The sequence below is a fragment of the Podarcis raffonei genome, chromosome 15 (assembly GCF_027172205.1).
Source record: "Podarcis raffonei isolate rPodRaf1 chromosome 15, rPodRaf1.pri, whole genome shotgun sequence".
In the NCBI taxonomy this organism is placed as follows: domain Eukaryota; kingdom Metazoa; phylum Chordata; class Lepidosauria; order Squamata; family Lacertidae; genus Podarcis; species Podarcis raffonei.
Window position 1 is genome coordinate 15,387,802 of NC_070616.1, and position 12,751 is coordinate 15,400,552.

The 12,751-nt window shown below is 46.6% G+C and overlaps 1 protein-coding gene across 1 annotated transcript; it reads right to left on the reverse strand.

Annotated features, from left to right (window-relative positions):
• Window positions 1-656: 656 nt before the first annotated feature.
• On the reverse strand, window positions 657-4,299 carry LOC128403130 (ankyrin repeat and SOCS box protein 6-like). The gene is made up of 5 exons (XM_053367797.1): window positions 4,199-4,299; window positions 2,492-2,678; window positions 2,287-2,351; window positions 1,491-1,682; window positions 657-1,121 (listed from the first exon to the last, which is right to left on the reverse strand). The coding sequence occupies exons 1-5, from the start codon at window positions 4,297-4,299 to the stop codon at window positions 704-706; spliced, it is 963 nt and encodes a 320-aa protein (XP_053223772.1). The 3' UTR covers window positions 657-703.
• Window positions 4,300-12,751: the final 8,452 nt, after the last annotated feature.

Here is a 12,751-nt window from a genome sequence, read left to right on the forward strand (position 1 = left end):
ATTTTATTTTATTTATGGCATTTATGTTCCAACTTTTCTACAAGGAGCTCAAGGTGGCGTATATGGTTCTCCTTCTCAAATCCATACAACAACCCTGTGAGGCTGACAGGCAACGACTGGCCCCCGAAGGTCACCCAGTGAGCTTCGTGGCCAAGTGGAGATTTGAACCCTGGTCTCTCCCAGGTCCTAGTCTGACACTCTAACCACTACACCACAATCAACCCTTTCAGTATGACTGATCCTTGGCCATGATGTCTCATGGGCTTGACATCTGGAGTCCAGCAACATAAGCCTGTAAGACGGGCCTGCTGGATCCCCCAAACGCCTGTGGGGAAATCTGTGAGCAGGATTCGAACACAAGAGCTGTATTCCCTCCTGCAGCTTCCAGCAGCTGGCATTCAGAAGCTTTGCTTCCTCCAGCTGTGGCGGCAAGAGCATAGCCATCATTGCTCATAGCCATCAATAGCCGTACCTTCCATTAATTTGTCTAATCCTCTTTCAAAGCCCACCCCCGTTGCTGTCTCTTGTGGAAGTGAGTTCCACAGTTTATGTGAAGAATTCCTTTTCTCTTTTCTGAATCTCCCAGCATCTGGATAGTGTAGTGGTTAGAGTGTCGGCTTAGCACCTGGGAGAGACCAGAATTCAAGTCCAAGTCAGATGGCTACCTCTGCAGAGCTGCTCCGGTCTATGAGGAGATACTTTTTCAACAAGTTGGGAAGCGGGAGGGCCTTGACTTTTTCGGCCAGGGTCTGAGATGCTGCCACAGGAAAACCCGGCACATGTGCTTCAAGGTAGGAGTGGAGTGTTCCAGCTTCTTCAGGCTGGTGAAGAGGTCCGAGATCCTCTTCCTATGCAACCGGCAGTTGCTGAGGTTGATATCGAAGTTGCTGGGGAGCTTGATGATCTGGGAGCTTGAGGCCAAGAGCTCCAGCACCGTCTCGGCCTTCTGAAAGAGGTCAGCAGAGAAGGTGTCGTCCTCTAACCACCACAGGTAGGAACACAGCCACTCGAAGATACTGCTGAAGCCCGACCAGCAGGCAGGTCCATGGATGGTGCAGTTGTAGCGTGCCCCAAACTCCAGGAGGGGAAAGCGGAGCTGGAAGTTTTTCAGGCACACGTGGTTGTGTTGAATGGTCACTTTAAAATGTGAAGGTTCATTATTGTTTCACAAGTTGTGTATGTCTTTAAGGGCCAGGGCCAGGGCAAATAACGAGACCCATTCTTACAGCTGTGAAACATAGCAGGTGCTGCTGAGTTGTGTTAATCAAGCTGTGTCAGCAATTGGGTATAGTATATAAGGAGCAGCATCTAGCTCTCCCATTGCCCTGGGGGATGGGTCGGTGGTTGGGTCTGGTTTGTTGTTGATGTATTTAGTGTATAGGGAGTTTTTGTTATTGTTATTAATACCTTGTTTAAGTTATTTTTGAGTCCCTTTTTAATGCATGGTCTCCCCAGCAAGCTCTTTGCAGCGCTACTAAACTGTAAACAGGGTGAGGGACTCGTAGGTTGGGCACTCACTAGGTTTGGCCCTGTGGGTCATCGGCAGCTGAGTAACCTGGAAGCAGAAACGGTTGACGGTCTGAGCCTCCTCTTCGTCACCTCCCACTGTCTTCCAAAGGAGGGAGATGATGGAGGAGAAGATGGTGTCGCCATCTTTTGTTGTGGCCTTCACATTGGCTCCTGAAGGGCAGGGACAATAAAGAAACGGCCAATTTACTGGTTTGGTTTTTTAAAATGACCCTTGGCAACATCACCACTGTCATCATTTTCCTATTTTTTCTAATCAATTTTTACTAAAAGTATTTGACATAAAACACAATCAAAGCCAAACTAAGGAAGAAAAAAACGAGAAAGAGAAAATATATGGCCTGCTATCACAATTATATCCTAACCCTTATTTAAAGTAATACCAAAGAGGTTTAATAATGTGTTTAGAATAGTGTTGGAAGTACTTGAAGTTGAGAATATATTGCGGCAATGCATGATTATTCGTATTTCTTTCAGTTAACCTAAAATAAAGAATAATGTTCTTTTTTGCCTAAGTAATCCATTATCTATATAGACCATATATATATCTCATAAAAATACATTAGGATTGATCAGTGCTTGCCCTTTTATCATTCCAGTCCACCCAGGCAGGTCTTCTTAGGGAGAATGCCATGTGGTGGCAAAAGGGTGCCAGCCTTCCGGGCTCATATTCCTGCTCTGAGACCGCTGGTTGTTTTGCACTGGATTTGAAGGAAGCAGGAGGGCTCAGTAGGGCAGGCGGGCGGAGGAAGCTCCCCTCCTTCCAAAAAAAGGCGAATGCTTTCCGTATTGTGGATCTGAACCCCATCACTGCTGCCTAGAGCCTAACCAGAAAGGAAGCAGTTGAAAAAGGGGGGTGTCACAAAAAATGTATATAAAAATACAGTCTCCATAAATAGTTATCCTAATCATTTATGTAATTTTAAAATAAATGCAAGATGGGAAGCATTAACTGGGTCCCCCTCCAGCCTTCAAAGGTGATGTCTGCCCCACCATGCAGGAGGGATTCTGCGGCTCGGACCATCCCATACACTGCCATCTTCAGCAATGAATAGCTCACACCCTCCTGGTAGTACACGAAGCTGGTGTTCCTCTCCAGCAGCTCACGAAGGGCTGCAATCCGTCTGTCATCTTCTACCACGGCGCTGGCGCTTCACAAGAAAACAAGGCAAATAAAGCACCACCATGACCATAGGAGGAGGGCAAAGTTCTGTAGTGGTGGTGGTTTGGTAACGATAAAGAGCCAATCAGTAGGCAGCTCAGAGGGAAGAGCGGTGTGCCAATGAGAAGACATGTCCTGGTGGGCAAGGCCAGAGTGCGTAGGAGAAACTAATGTGATTGGTTTATTTTTACATTAATAATACCTTTATTGTCAATGTACAACCTGCGTACAATGAAATTAACCGAGCCTCCCTCCCCACCACATAAACACTCAATCTCATAGCCCTCTGTGTGCTTGTCGCACAACACACCAACCCTGAAAGTCAGTTACACTAGATCATTTTCCGTTCAGCAGCCTAACAGCTCATGGATAGAATCTGTTTTTAGCCTGTTTTTTACGACTGATTATACTTCTATAGGACGCGGGTGGCGCTGTGGGTAAAACCTCAGCACCTAGGGCTTGCCGATCGCATGGTCGGCGGTTCGAATCCCCGCGGCGGGGTGAGCTCCCGTCTTTCGGTCCCAGCTCCTGCACACCTAGCAGTTCGAAAGCACCCCTAAGTGCAAGTAGATAAATAGGTACTGCTTTATAGTGGGAAGGTAAACGGCGTTTCCGTGTGCTGCGCTGGTGCTGGCTCGCCAGAGCAGCTTTGTCACGCTGGCCACGTGACCCGGAAGTGTCTCCGAACAGCGCTGGCCCCCGGCCTCTTAAGTGAGATGTGCGCACAACCCTAGAGTCGGACACGACTGGCTCGTACGGGCAGGGGTACCTTTACCTTTACCTTATACTTCTATACCTCCTGCCCGAGGGTAGAAGATTAAAGAGGTGCTGGCCGGGGTGTGAATCGTCCCTGAGAATTTTTCTCGCTCTCCTAAGGCAACGATCCCTTGCGATGTCATCTAGCGGGCTCAGGGGACAGCCCTTGATATCATGTGCTGTGTTCACCACCATCTGTAAAGACTTTCTGTCCTTGGCTGTCAAGCCAACATACCATGCTGTGATACAATATGAGAGGACACTTTCTTTTGTGGACCGGTAGAAGGAGGTCATCAATTGTTGTTTAACATTGTTCTTTCGCAAGACCCTGAGGAAGTGGAGTCTCTGTTGGGCCTTCCTAACCACCTGAGTTACATTGTTTTTCCAAGTGAGGTCTTCACTAAGGTAAACTCCCAGGAATTAGACCACCAGGTCCATCTAGCTCAGTACTGTATGCACTGACTGACAGGAGCAATGGCTCTGCAGGGTTTGAGGCAGGGGATATTATAAGCGCCAACTTGGAGATGCCATTAGGGGCCTTCTGCATGTACATAAGGTGTTATACCCTTAACCATGGCCCTTTCCCTGAAAGTAGGATTCCGTTTGTGCATTTCAACGTACACCGCTTGATTGTAGAAAACCCTCAAAGTTCCTAGTTCTCAAAGTTCTGAAGAATAGGATGAATTGAATAAGAATAAGAACCCTGCTCAGTATTGTTGACCTACACTGATGGGGAAGCAGCTTCCCAGTTACCTGTCCATCATTTCCAGCACCAGAGGATTCATACATTCCAAGATCTCATTGACCAACCCCTGGTACTCATAGATGCAGCTGAAGCCATGGAGAAAAGGCATTTTGCTCGACTCCCTGCGTCAATACATTCAGGAAATGGTCTAAAGCTTCTTCCTCAGCCTACCAAAAAATAAATTCTTCATCACCATGACTGTCATTCACAACCATACGTATCCTACAGCGCTTGTTAACACATCCCTCCAAAACCCACAGTACAGGTTAACCATTTAGGTAGGATAGCAATGTTTCAACCAGTCTCTTGCTTCTGCTAATAATACTAATAATACTACTACTACTAATAATAATATCCTGCCTTTCCCCCAGATTGTGACTAAAGGTGACCTACACAAATTAAAACATAGATCAAATACAGAAAGCTAAAACGTGTTTTAAAATAGTAGCTTAATTAAAACTGTAATGGAACTTAAACAATTTGAGAATGAATCTATTTCCCGACAAAGTCACTGGGTTACTTTGGTGGTTGCTCACTGCCTCTCAGCATGACCTACCTCACAGGGTTGTTGTGTGGGGATTAATTGAGGCGGCGGGGAGAACTACATCCGTCACCTTGAGTTCCTCAAGAGAAAAAAGGTGGGATGTAAATACAGTAACGTAAATAAACGAAGCAGAAAACATTCTGCCGAACACAGCAAGTACTTTTGGCTCAGCCCTCATCCAGACATGCTGTCAACATGTGTCTCTGCAGATATACAAGGGGCGAGTGATTGTGTGCGCACGAGAGTCCCCTGTGCGTATCAAACAGGCCCAGTTTCTGAGGACGCCAGACAGGATATCCAGAGTGTCAGGAAGATAAACGCCAGAGCCACATGGTGTTTTCCTCTTGCTGTCTCCTTGTGGGCAGCGCCTGGGCTCTGAGCAGCTACGCATGTGTATACATGGGGAAGGGGCTTGGGGGGGGGTTGTAAAAAAAGAGAGTTTGGAGGGGATGTGCGGACTTAGAAGATGTGTGGTATGGATTTATGGGGTGTGTCTGGCAGCTGCCGGGAAGTGCCTGGCTCCAGAGCAGCTGTCTTAAGCACCTTTGGCACAGCTCTGGGAATGCGCACGGCCACAGACACCACCACATGGCGTAAGCCCAAGGAGAAGGGGGCATGAAGAAGGACTGTGGGGTTTGCAGGTGGAAAAGGGCAGCCAGAATGGTCAAGGGCAACTGCCCTATGAGGAAAGGTTGCAGCATTTAGGAGTCAAATATGACATGATAATAGAAGTTTTCCTCCTCTCATAACACTAGAGTCCGTACCCATCCAATGAAGCTGAATGAGGCAGCAACCCTTCTGAATATCAGTTGCCGGAAGCCACAGGAGGGATGGTCTTGTGTTCGAATCCTGCTTGCAGATTCCCCACAGGCATCTGGTTGGCCACTGTGAGAACAGGATGCTGGACTAGGTGGGCCATGGGCCTGATCCAGCAGACTCCTCTTATGATTGCCAAACTGTTCTCTCCAGATTGTCCCCATTTTTTTGCTATTGAGGAATGTGTATAATAAAAAGAAGCCACAAGTTAGAGTTACTATCTGTGTTCTTTGGGGTTTAGCACCTTCCCTTGCAGACCAGCGTTCCTTGACCTGGTGCCCTTCAGACACTTAGTGGCATCATTTCCATCAGCCCCTGCCAGTTCCAACTTGAAATGTAGAATTGTGTCGTCAACATGTCCACCAGCTGACATTCTGATGTCCCTCTTCTAGGGAGCGTAAACTCTTGCACGCTCTGCTGCCCCTCAGCCACCCTGGGGAAAAACGGCTGTGGAGTTTGAGCTGGGATTTGCACTCGCCCTGCAGATTTGGGTCCCGAGCCTGTGTGTGAAACTTCACGCTGATCTCTTAAAGGGAGACGTTGCGTAAGGCATAAGCGATCAGAGAATGCCAAGCCGGGGAGCTAAACCAAAAGATTTGTTTCCCTTGATGTGTTTACATTTTGCTGGATCTCAAGGAAGGTGCCCCGCAGAGGATACTTAAAATAAGGTGTGGTTGGGCATTTCTCTATGAAGTGTTAAGATGGTGTTATATGCTGCCCCCCCCATCTCTGTTTAGCAGTAGCAAAATTCCAGGGGGGAAATCAAGGCACAGCAGAGGCTGCAGGGTCTTCGAAATACAGTTTATTCGTATGTACTTAAACCTGAATAGATTGCACCTGCTGCATTTTGACTTGAGCAGGGCTTAATCCCAGGTCAGATTGTGTTTAGGGGTGCTTACCCTCTGTATAAGGTTACTCAGAAGTAAGCCCCATCAGTTACTCCCACTTTACTCTTTACTAGTCTTTACTAGTTCTGTTCTCTCTTTATTCTGAAGAATAATGGAACTCACAGGTAGAGAATATTTTAAAAAACGAATCTTTACTATTTGTAAAGGGAATCTTTGCATGAATTAATACTTGACTATCCCTTTTGAGCTGCACTGTATCTTTGTACTTTTGTCCCTCCAGGCTGATTTAAATTTCTGATTCTTTGTTTTCTTTCTCTTTGTTATGTTTGCACTTTTTTGGGGTGTGTGTTAATAGATCTATTATTATTATTATTATTATTATTATTATTATTAATTATTATTACTATTCCAACATTTTTACTTTCCTATCTGTCATCAAGTTAAGGCCTATTTATTCCTAGGGGCACTTGGAGCCTGTATCATTTCTGTTGTATGGCTTGATTTTGAAAAGTATCTGGTTTTAATGGCTGGATTTTCGCTGTCAGAAATAGCTTGGGGACCCTGGGCAGAAAGCGGTCTAAAAATCTTAACAAATAAATTAAACCCCTTTCCTTTACGGATCGTCCCCGGCTCACCCCCCGGTTCATCTCCATAGCTGGGCTGATCTATCATCTCTGATGATGCAAGTCCAGTGTTGACTGCCAGGCCCTCTGTTTTGACATTCCTTCTGCGCCCCCCTCCAGGGTAACTAGGGTGATTTCAGACAATCCCGAGCAGCCGCTTCTCTTGAATGGATCCCAAAATGTATCCGACCGCTGCGTTTTCTGAAAAGGCTCAGAATTGCAAGGAACATTCTGTTCTTGGTGGTGTTTAATCAAAAGATGCACAGATCCTTCTCCTCGCGCTCTTGGCTCCAGGAGAACCATCTACTCGGTTACAGACTGTTAGTTTTAATTTAATTTGCTCAACCTTAAGAGGCTGGCCCATCGCTGAGGCACGGGCAGATGGCAAGCAAGTTAGCGGCACGCACCGCAGAGACAGCGTTAAGGCGAAATGGCAACGTCTGACATTGAAATCCTCAGACCTTTTGCTGGTTTAATCTCAAGCCCATAAAGCCCTCTTGGATTCAGTGACTTAAAGCCATAGCTGAAATGTGAGAAAAGGCAGTGTGGTGCACTGGTTAGAGTGTCGAGCTAGGACCTGGGAGGGACTGGGGTTTGAATCTCCACTTGGCCATGATGCTCACTGGGTGACTTTGGGGGACAGTCACGGCCTCTCAGCTGAACCTCACTCACTTGAGTTCTTCACATTTCCACATCATGGTGCAATTTTTTTAAAAAAGACATTGTGAAAATTCACGAGCATTTTAGTGTAAATTTATTCTAATAAACTCACTGCAGCGGGGCAGACTAGATGGCGCTGGTCTCCCTTTCAGTTCTACAGTTCTATGATTCTACATTTGTGTATACAGCTTTACCTAATGCACACATTTTTTGCAAAGCAACTTTCCTATAACACATTTTTTTTATCTGTTAGTTTTACTAAGAGATGCAAATTTTTTTGCACATTTCACCTCAGTGCAATGAGTTGTTGTACAAATTTCTTTCATGGAGAACGGCATTGCAAAATTCGAAGCAATGCAAATTTCAAAGGAGGGATGCATTTCGGTTTGTGGAATGCTTTGGAAACTCAAATCAGGTAGTTTTGCATTTGCATGTGAACTGAATCAGATTTCTCCCCCAGCCCCCTCCCCAAGAAGGGGGGAGCTTTCTAGAACCGGGAAATGAAGTGTGTGGTGGCAGTGTGGTGCAGTGGTTAAAGAGTCCTGGGTTTGAATTCCCACTTGGGGGTGAAACTCACTGGGTGTGTCTTGGGGGGGCAGTCATTGCCTCTCAGCCTACCCTACCTCACAAGGCTGTTGTGAGGATTAAACGAGGAGGGGGAGACCCACATACGCCACTTGGAGCTCCCTGTAGAAAAAGGTGTCATATGAATACAATAAACAAACAAGAATAAACATAAATAATCATCTGCAGATGGAGCTCCTGTAGCGCAGGAGCGAGGGCTGGTGAAAACACTGGCAATTCTGCCTTGGACGTGTTGGCTGTGAATCAGATTGCCGCATGCAAAATAGTGGAGAAGCGACTCTTGGCACAGGGCAAAGCGACAGTCACCACTGGTGGTGACTTGTGTGTGTGTGTGTGTGTGTGTTTGTGTGTGTGTGCGCACAGGATGGGTCCTGATGGGAACGCTGGCAGTTCCAAATGCCTGAATGCGAGTCACATTTTTCTTCCAGGACATACAGCACTCTCTCTCTCTTTTGGCAGAGGTGTGTTCAAGGAGCACTGAACGTGGCAATTCAGATTTGGCCAAGGGAGAGAGGCAGGCAAGCAGGCAGGATTTGGACTCCATGGGGTTTGTTTTTTGATGGGGATCAATTGCATCTCTGCCCCCTTAATCCCCAGTGAGCCTGGGTGCTTGCAAATACAGCAGGTCAACCAGCGCCAGGCTGTCAGTTCCAGGTTCTCTCAGCTTCTCGTTTCCCCAACTGCAGGTCCAGATCTCTACTTTATCGCTTTGCCATTTGTCACCCTGGGACACTGATTTGATGAATAAATCACCACAGTCTGTGAGGAGAATTGCACCCATTTCCGTGTGTGGCTTTTCTAACGGGTGCCATTTTTTCGAGCCTTTTCTCCTGATGTGATGCTTATTTAGATATCCTTCCCACTGATTTTGGGTATAGGGCGGTATAGATAGATAGATAGATAGATAGATAGATAGATAGATAGATAAATTTAGGTGCATTCCCCTCACTTATATATCCTATTTTGGTGTGCGTGGAGGACTACTGCGTCACAAAATTTGGGGATGTGAGCTTTGGCTCCTGTCTTGGTTTGGGAAGTGCAATGGAGAGAGGCGGGACAGATTTGTCCCCCATTCCAAGTAGATGCCCATCATCACCCGCTGGTGCTTTTTCCACCCAGGTTATGTGAAGGACTGTATCCTCCCATATAAACCTGCCTGGGTTCTCTGAGATCTTTGGGGATGGCCCTTCTCTCAATCCCACCCCCCTCACAGGCATGCTTGGTGCAGAGCAGGGCCTTCTCGGTGGCTGCTCCCAGACTTTGCAACTCCCTCCCTAGAGATGCCCTCCTTCCTTCCATCAGCTGATTCCCCCCCCCAAACAGGTGTTTGGGAACTGGTTTTTTTTTAAATGAAATGAAATGAAAGGAGTTTTAATAGTGCTACACTGTTTTTATTACCTGTATTTTAATAGATCTGTTTTCCCCGCTTTAATTCTATTAGAGTTTAATTACTTATCAGCTATTATTACTTTAAATATGTTTTTAGCTTTCTGCGTTTTAGCTGTGTTGTTTTAATTTGTGTAAGTCGCCTTGAGTCCCGGTCTGGGGAAAAGACAAGATATAAATAATAATGGTGATTTTGGGCACCATGATCTTGTGCGACATTGTGCTGCGATTTCCCCCTGGAAAATGTGCTTTTTTGGGGGGCTGCGATCTTAACGCAGCACTACAAAACACATGTTTTCGGGTGCCATGCCTGAAGGGAAATAAATTCCCAGTGGAAAATTGCAGTGCGGAACTGCGCAAACTGATGATTACCAAAATGGCCACTGTTCTCTTGTGAGAAAAATGGGGAAATGGAGTCCAGGAAGATGGTGACCCGAATTTTGCTGTTGTGGTGTTGGAGGGTATGCAGTGCTGCTCAAGATGGCCTGATAAGATAGCATCCTACGTCCCTGTTGAGTTCAGCTCTTTATTCAGAACCACGAGGAACAAATGTTTACTTAATATGTTATGTACTGAAGTTCTCACCCTGGGCCAGCAGGGGGATACTGTAGATAGTTTTCACTCAGGTCCACATATGCAAATAAGGGATTGAACGTGACGTTCAGCGATTGGATAGTTACAGAACGTGTTACAGTTGCGTTGTAGTGGAGCTCTATATAAGCAGGCAGGCTGAACCCTTCAGTTCTGTTCTGGCCTGTGAATAAACCAGAGCTGTTTGAAGAATCTCTGTGTCGTCTGATATATTCACCCACAACTTAACATAATACTTAAGGAGAGGGCAAAAAGGCTCTGGAGTAGAGCACTTGCTTTGCACACACAAGGGCCTGGACTCTCCACATAGCTCTGGAAACAACAGCGTGCCTGAAACCCTGGAGAGCTGCTGCCAGCCCGTGCAGACAACACTGGACTAGATGGATGATGCTTCTGACTCCGGCAGCTTCATGCACATCAACGATGCTCTGAGGATCAAAACAAAAACGTTATTAATAATAGCTTCCCCCCTCAACCAAAAAAGAGAGACACTGTTTTGCAGAGCCGCTTTTCCTGGCAACTGCCCTCTGTCTCTTGAGCTGGGGGTCCAAGACAGGCCCTGGGGAGGCCTGGGATGCAGCCAGCCCCCTTTGGCAGGCCTCCCCTCGCGAGAACAATGGCTGACATCATGTTTTGTTTAAGCGAAAAAGCCGCCTCACAGTGTCGGAGGGAAGAGCGTTTGTTTTCCTTTCCCATTTTCTCCCTCCCTCGCTCCCTTCTTCTCCCAGGCTGGCTGGGGCCCACATACCAGGCAAGTGAGTGCTCTTTGGTTACGGGCCCCAGCGCCACCATTACAGAGCCTGGTCCCTCCTCCTCTCCTGCGCCAACCCTGCAAAGCTGGCTGCTTCCTGCCTGGCCAATGGGAGGCTTGGAGAAAAATCTGCTCCAAGGTGACCTCACGAAAAGCTGCATTCTAGGAGCTGTAGAAATTCAGGCAAGTATTTGCATAAGCATTGCAGGGTTCTGTTGGCCACAGGGAGGGGGCAGAGATGGTCACTTGAAATCTTATTCCCCCCCCCCCCCCCGCACCTCCCATTCGGCTTTGGAGATCTGGTATGTATCGTTCACACACGCTATCAAGCTTTATTTCTCCTTGGGAACATAAGAAGAGGCCTCAGACCGTAGAGGCAGAGCATAACTACTATGGCTAGTGGTTATTGATGGCCTTACCTTCTGTTATTTGCCTAATCCACTTTCAAGTCGGTCGCCATCCCTGGCTCCTGTGGCAGGGAGTTCCATAGTTCTAACTGTGTGTCACGTGACAAAGGACTTTCTTTTATCTGTCTCAGTTCTTCCAGCGGTTGGTTTCACTGGATGTCCACGAGTTCCCGTGTTATGATCAGAGGGAGGAAAACTTCTCTGTCCGCTCTCTCTCTGCCATGCGTGATTTGATAAACTTCTAAAACGTCACCTGTTACAGTGGTACCTCGGGTTAAGTACTTAATTCGTTCCGGAGGTCTGTTCTTAACCTGAAGCACCACTTTAGCTAATGGGGCCTCCTGCTGCTGCCGCGCCGCCGGAGCACAATTTCTGTTCTCATCCTGAAGCAAAGTTCTTAACCTGAAGCACTATTTCTGGGTTAGCGGAGTCTGTAACCTGAAGCATATGTAACCTGAAGCGTATGTAACCTGAGGTACCACTGTACTGGCTTTTTCTCCAAACTAAAAAGCCCCAAACGCTTAAACTTTTGTTCCTGGGGCAGTTGTTCCATCCCCTCCTGTCATTTTGGTTGCCTTTTTCTAAACCTTTTTCAAGCTCTACAATATCCTTTTTGAGGGGAGACGACCATAATACAGTGGTACATCGGAAGTCAAACGGAATCCGTTCCAGACGTACATTCAACTTCCAAAGTGTTCAGGAACCAAGGCGTGGCTTCTGATTGGCTGCAGGGAGCTCCTGCAGCCAATCGGAAGACGTGATGAACGTTCGGGTTCCAAAGAACGTTTTCAAACCAGAACAATCACTTCTGGGTTTGTGGCGTTCGGGAGCCAAAACGTTCTGAGTTGCAAGGCGTTCGTCAACCAAGGTACGACTGTATTAGGAGGCCCCTCCAAGATAACAAACTCTGCACCCATCCAGGACCCCTATCCCCCCCCCCACAATAAAATCTACTTTTTTTCAGGGCATCTTCAAACACTAGGGACGCACCAAGCCCAGTCCATGACCTTTCATGACAAGTGGGAGAACTTGGCTTTGCGCATGAAAAAAATTCTTTCTCCAATAAAGTAAATAAAGAAATCTATGGACAAATACAGTATTCCAACACATTGAAGGCAGCATGAGATGAAACACTATTTTTAGACTCATTCCAAAACATTATACTGTATATAAAAAAACTTTTTTTCTGTGGACCTCTTAGGTTGGTTTATATGTATTCCTTTGTAATAATTTATTAAGTAAGAGGTGACATGATAGAAGTTAATAAAATGATAGCCTGGCATGGAGAAGATGGATAGTGGAGAGGCTTCCCCTCCTCTCTCATAACACTCGGACTCGTAGACATCCAAG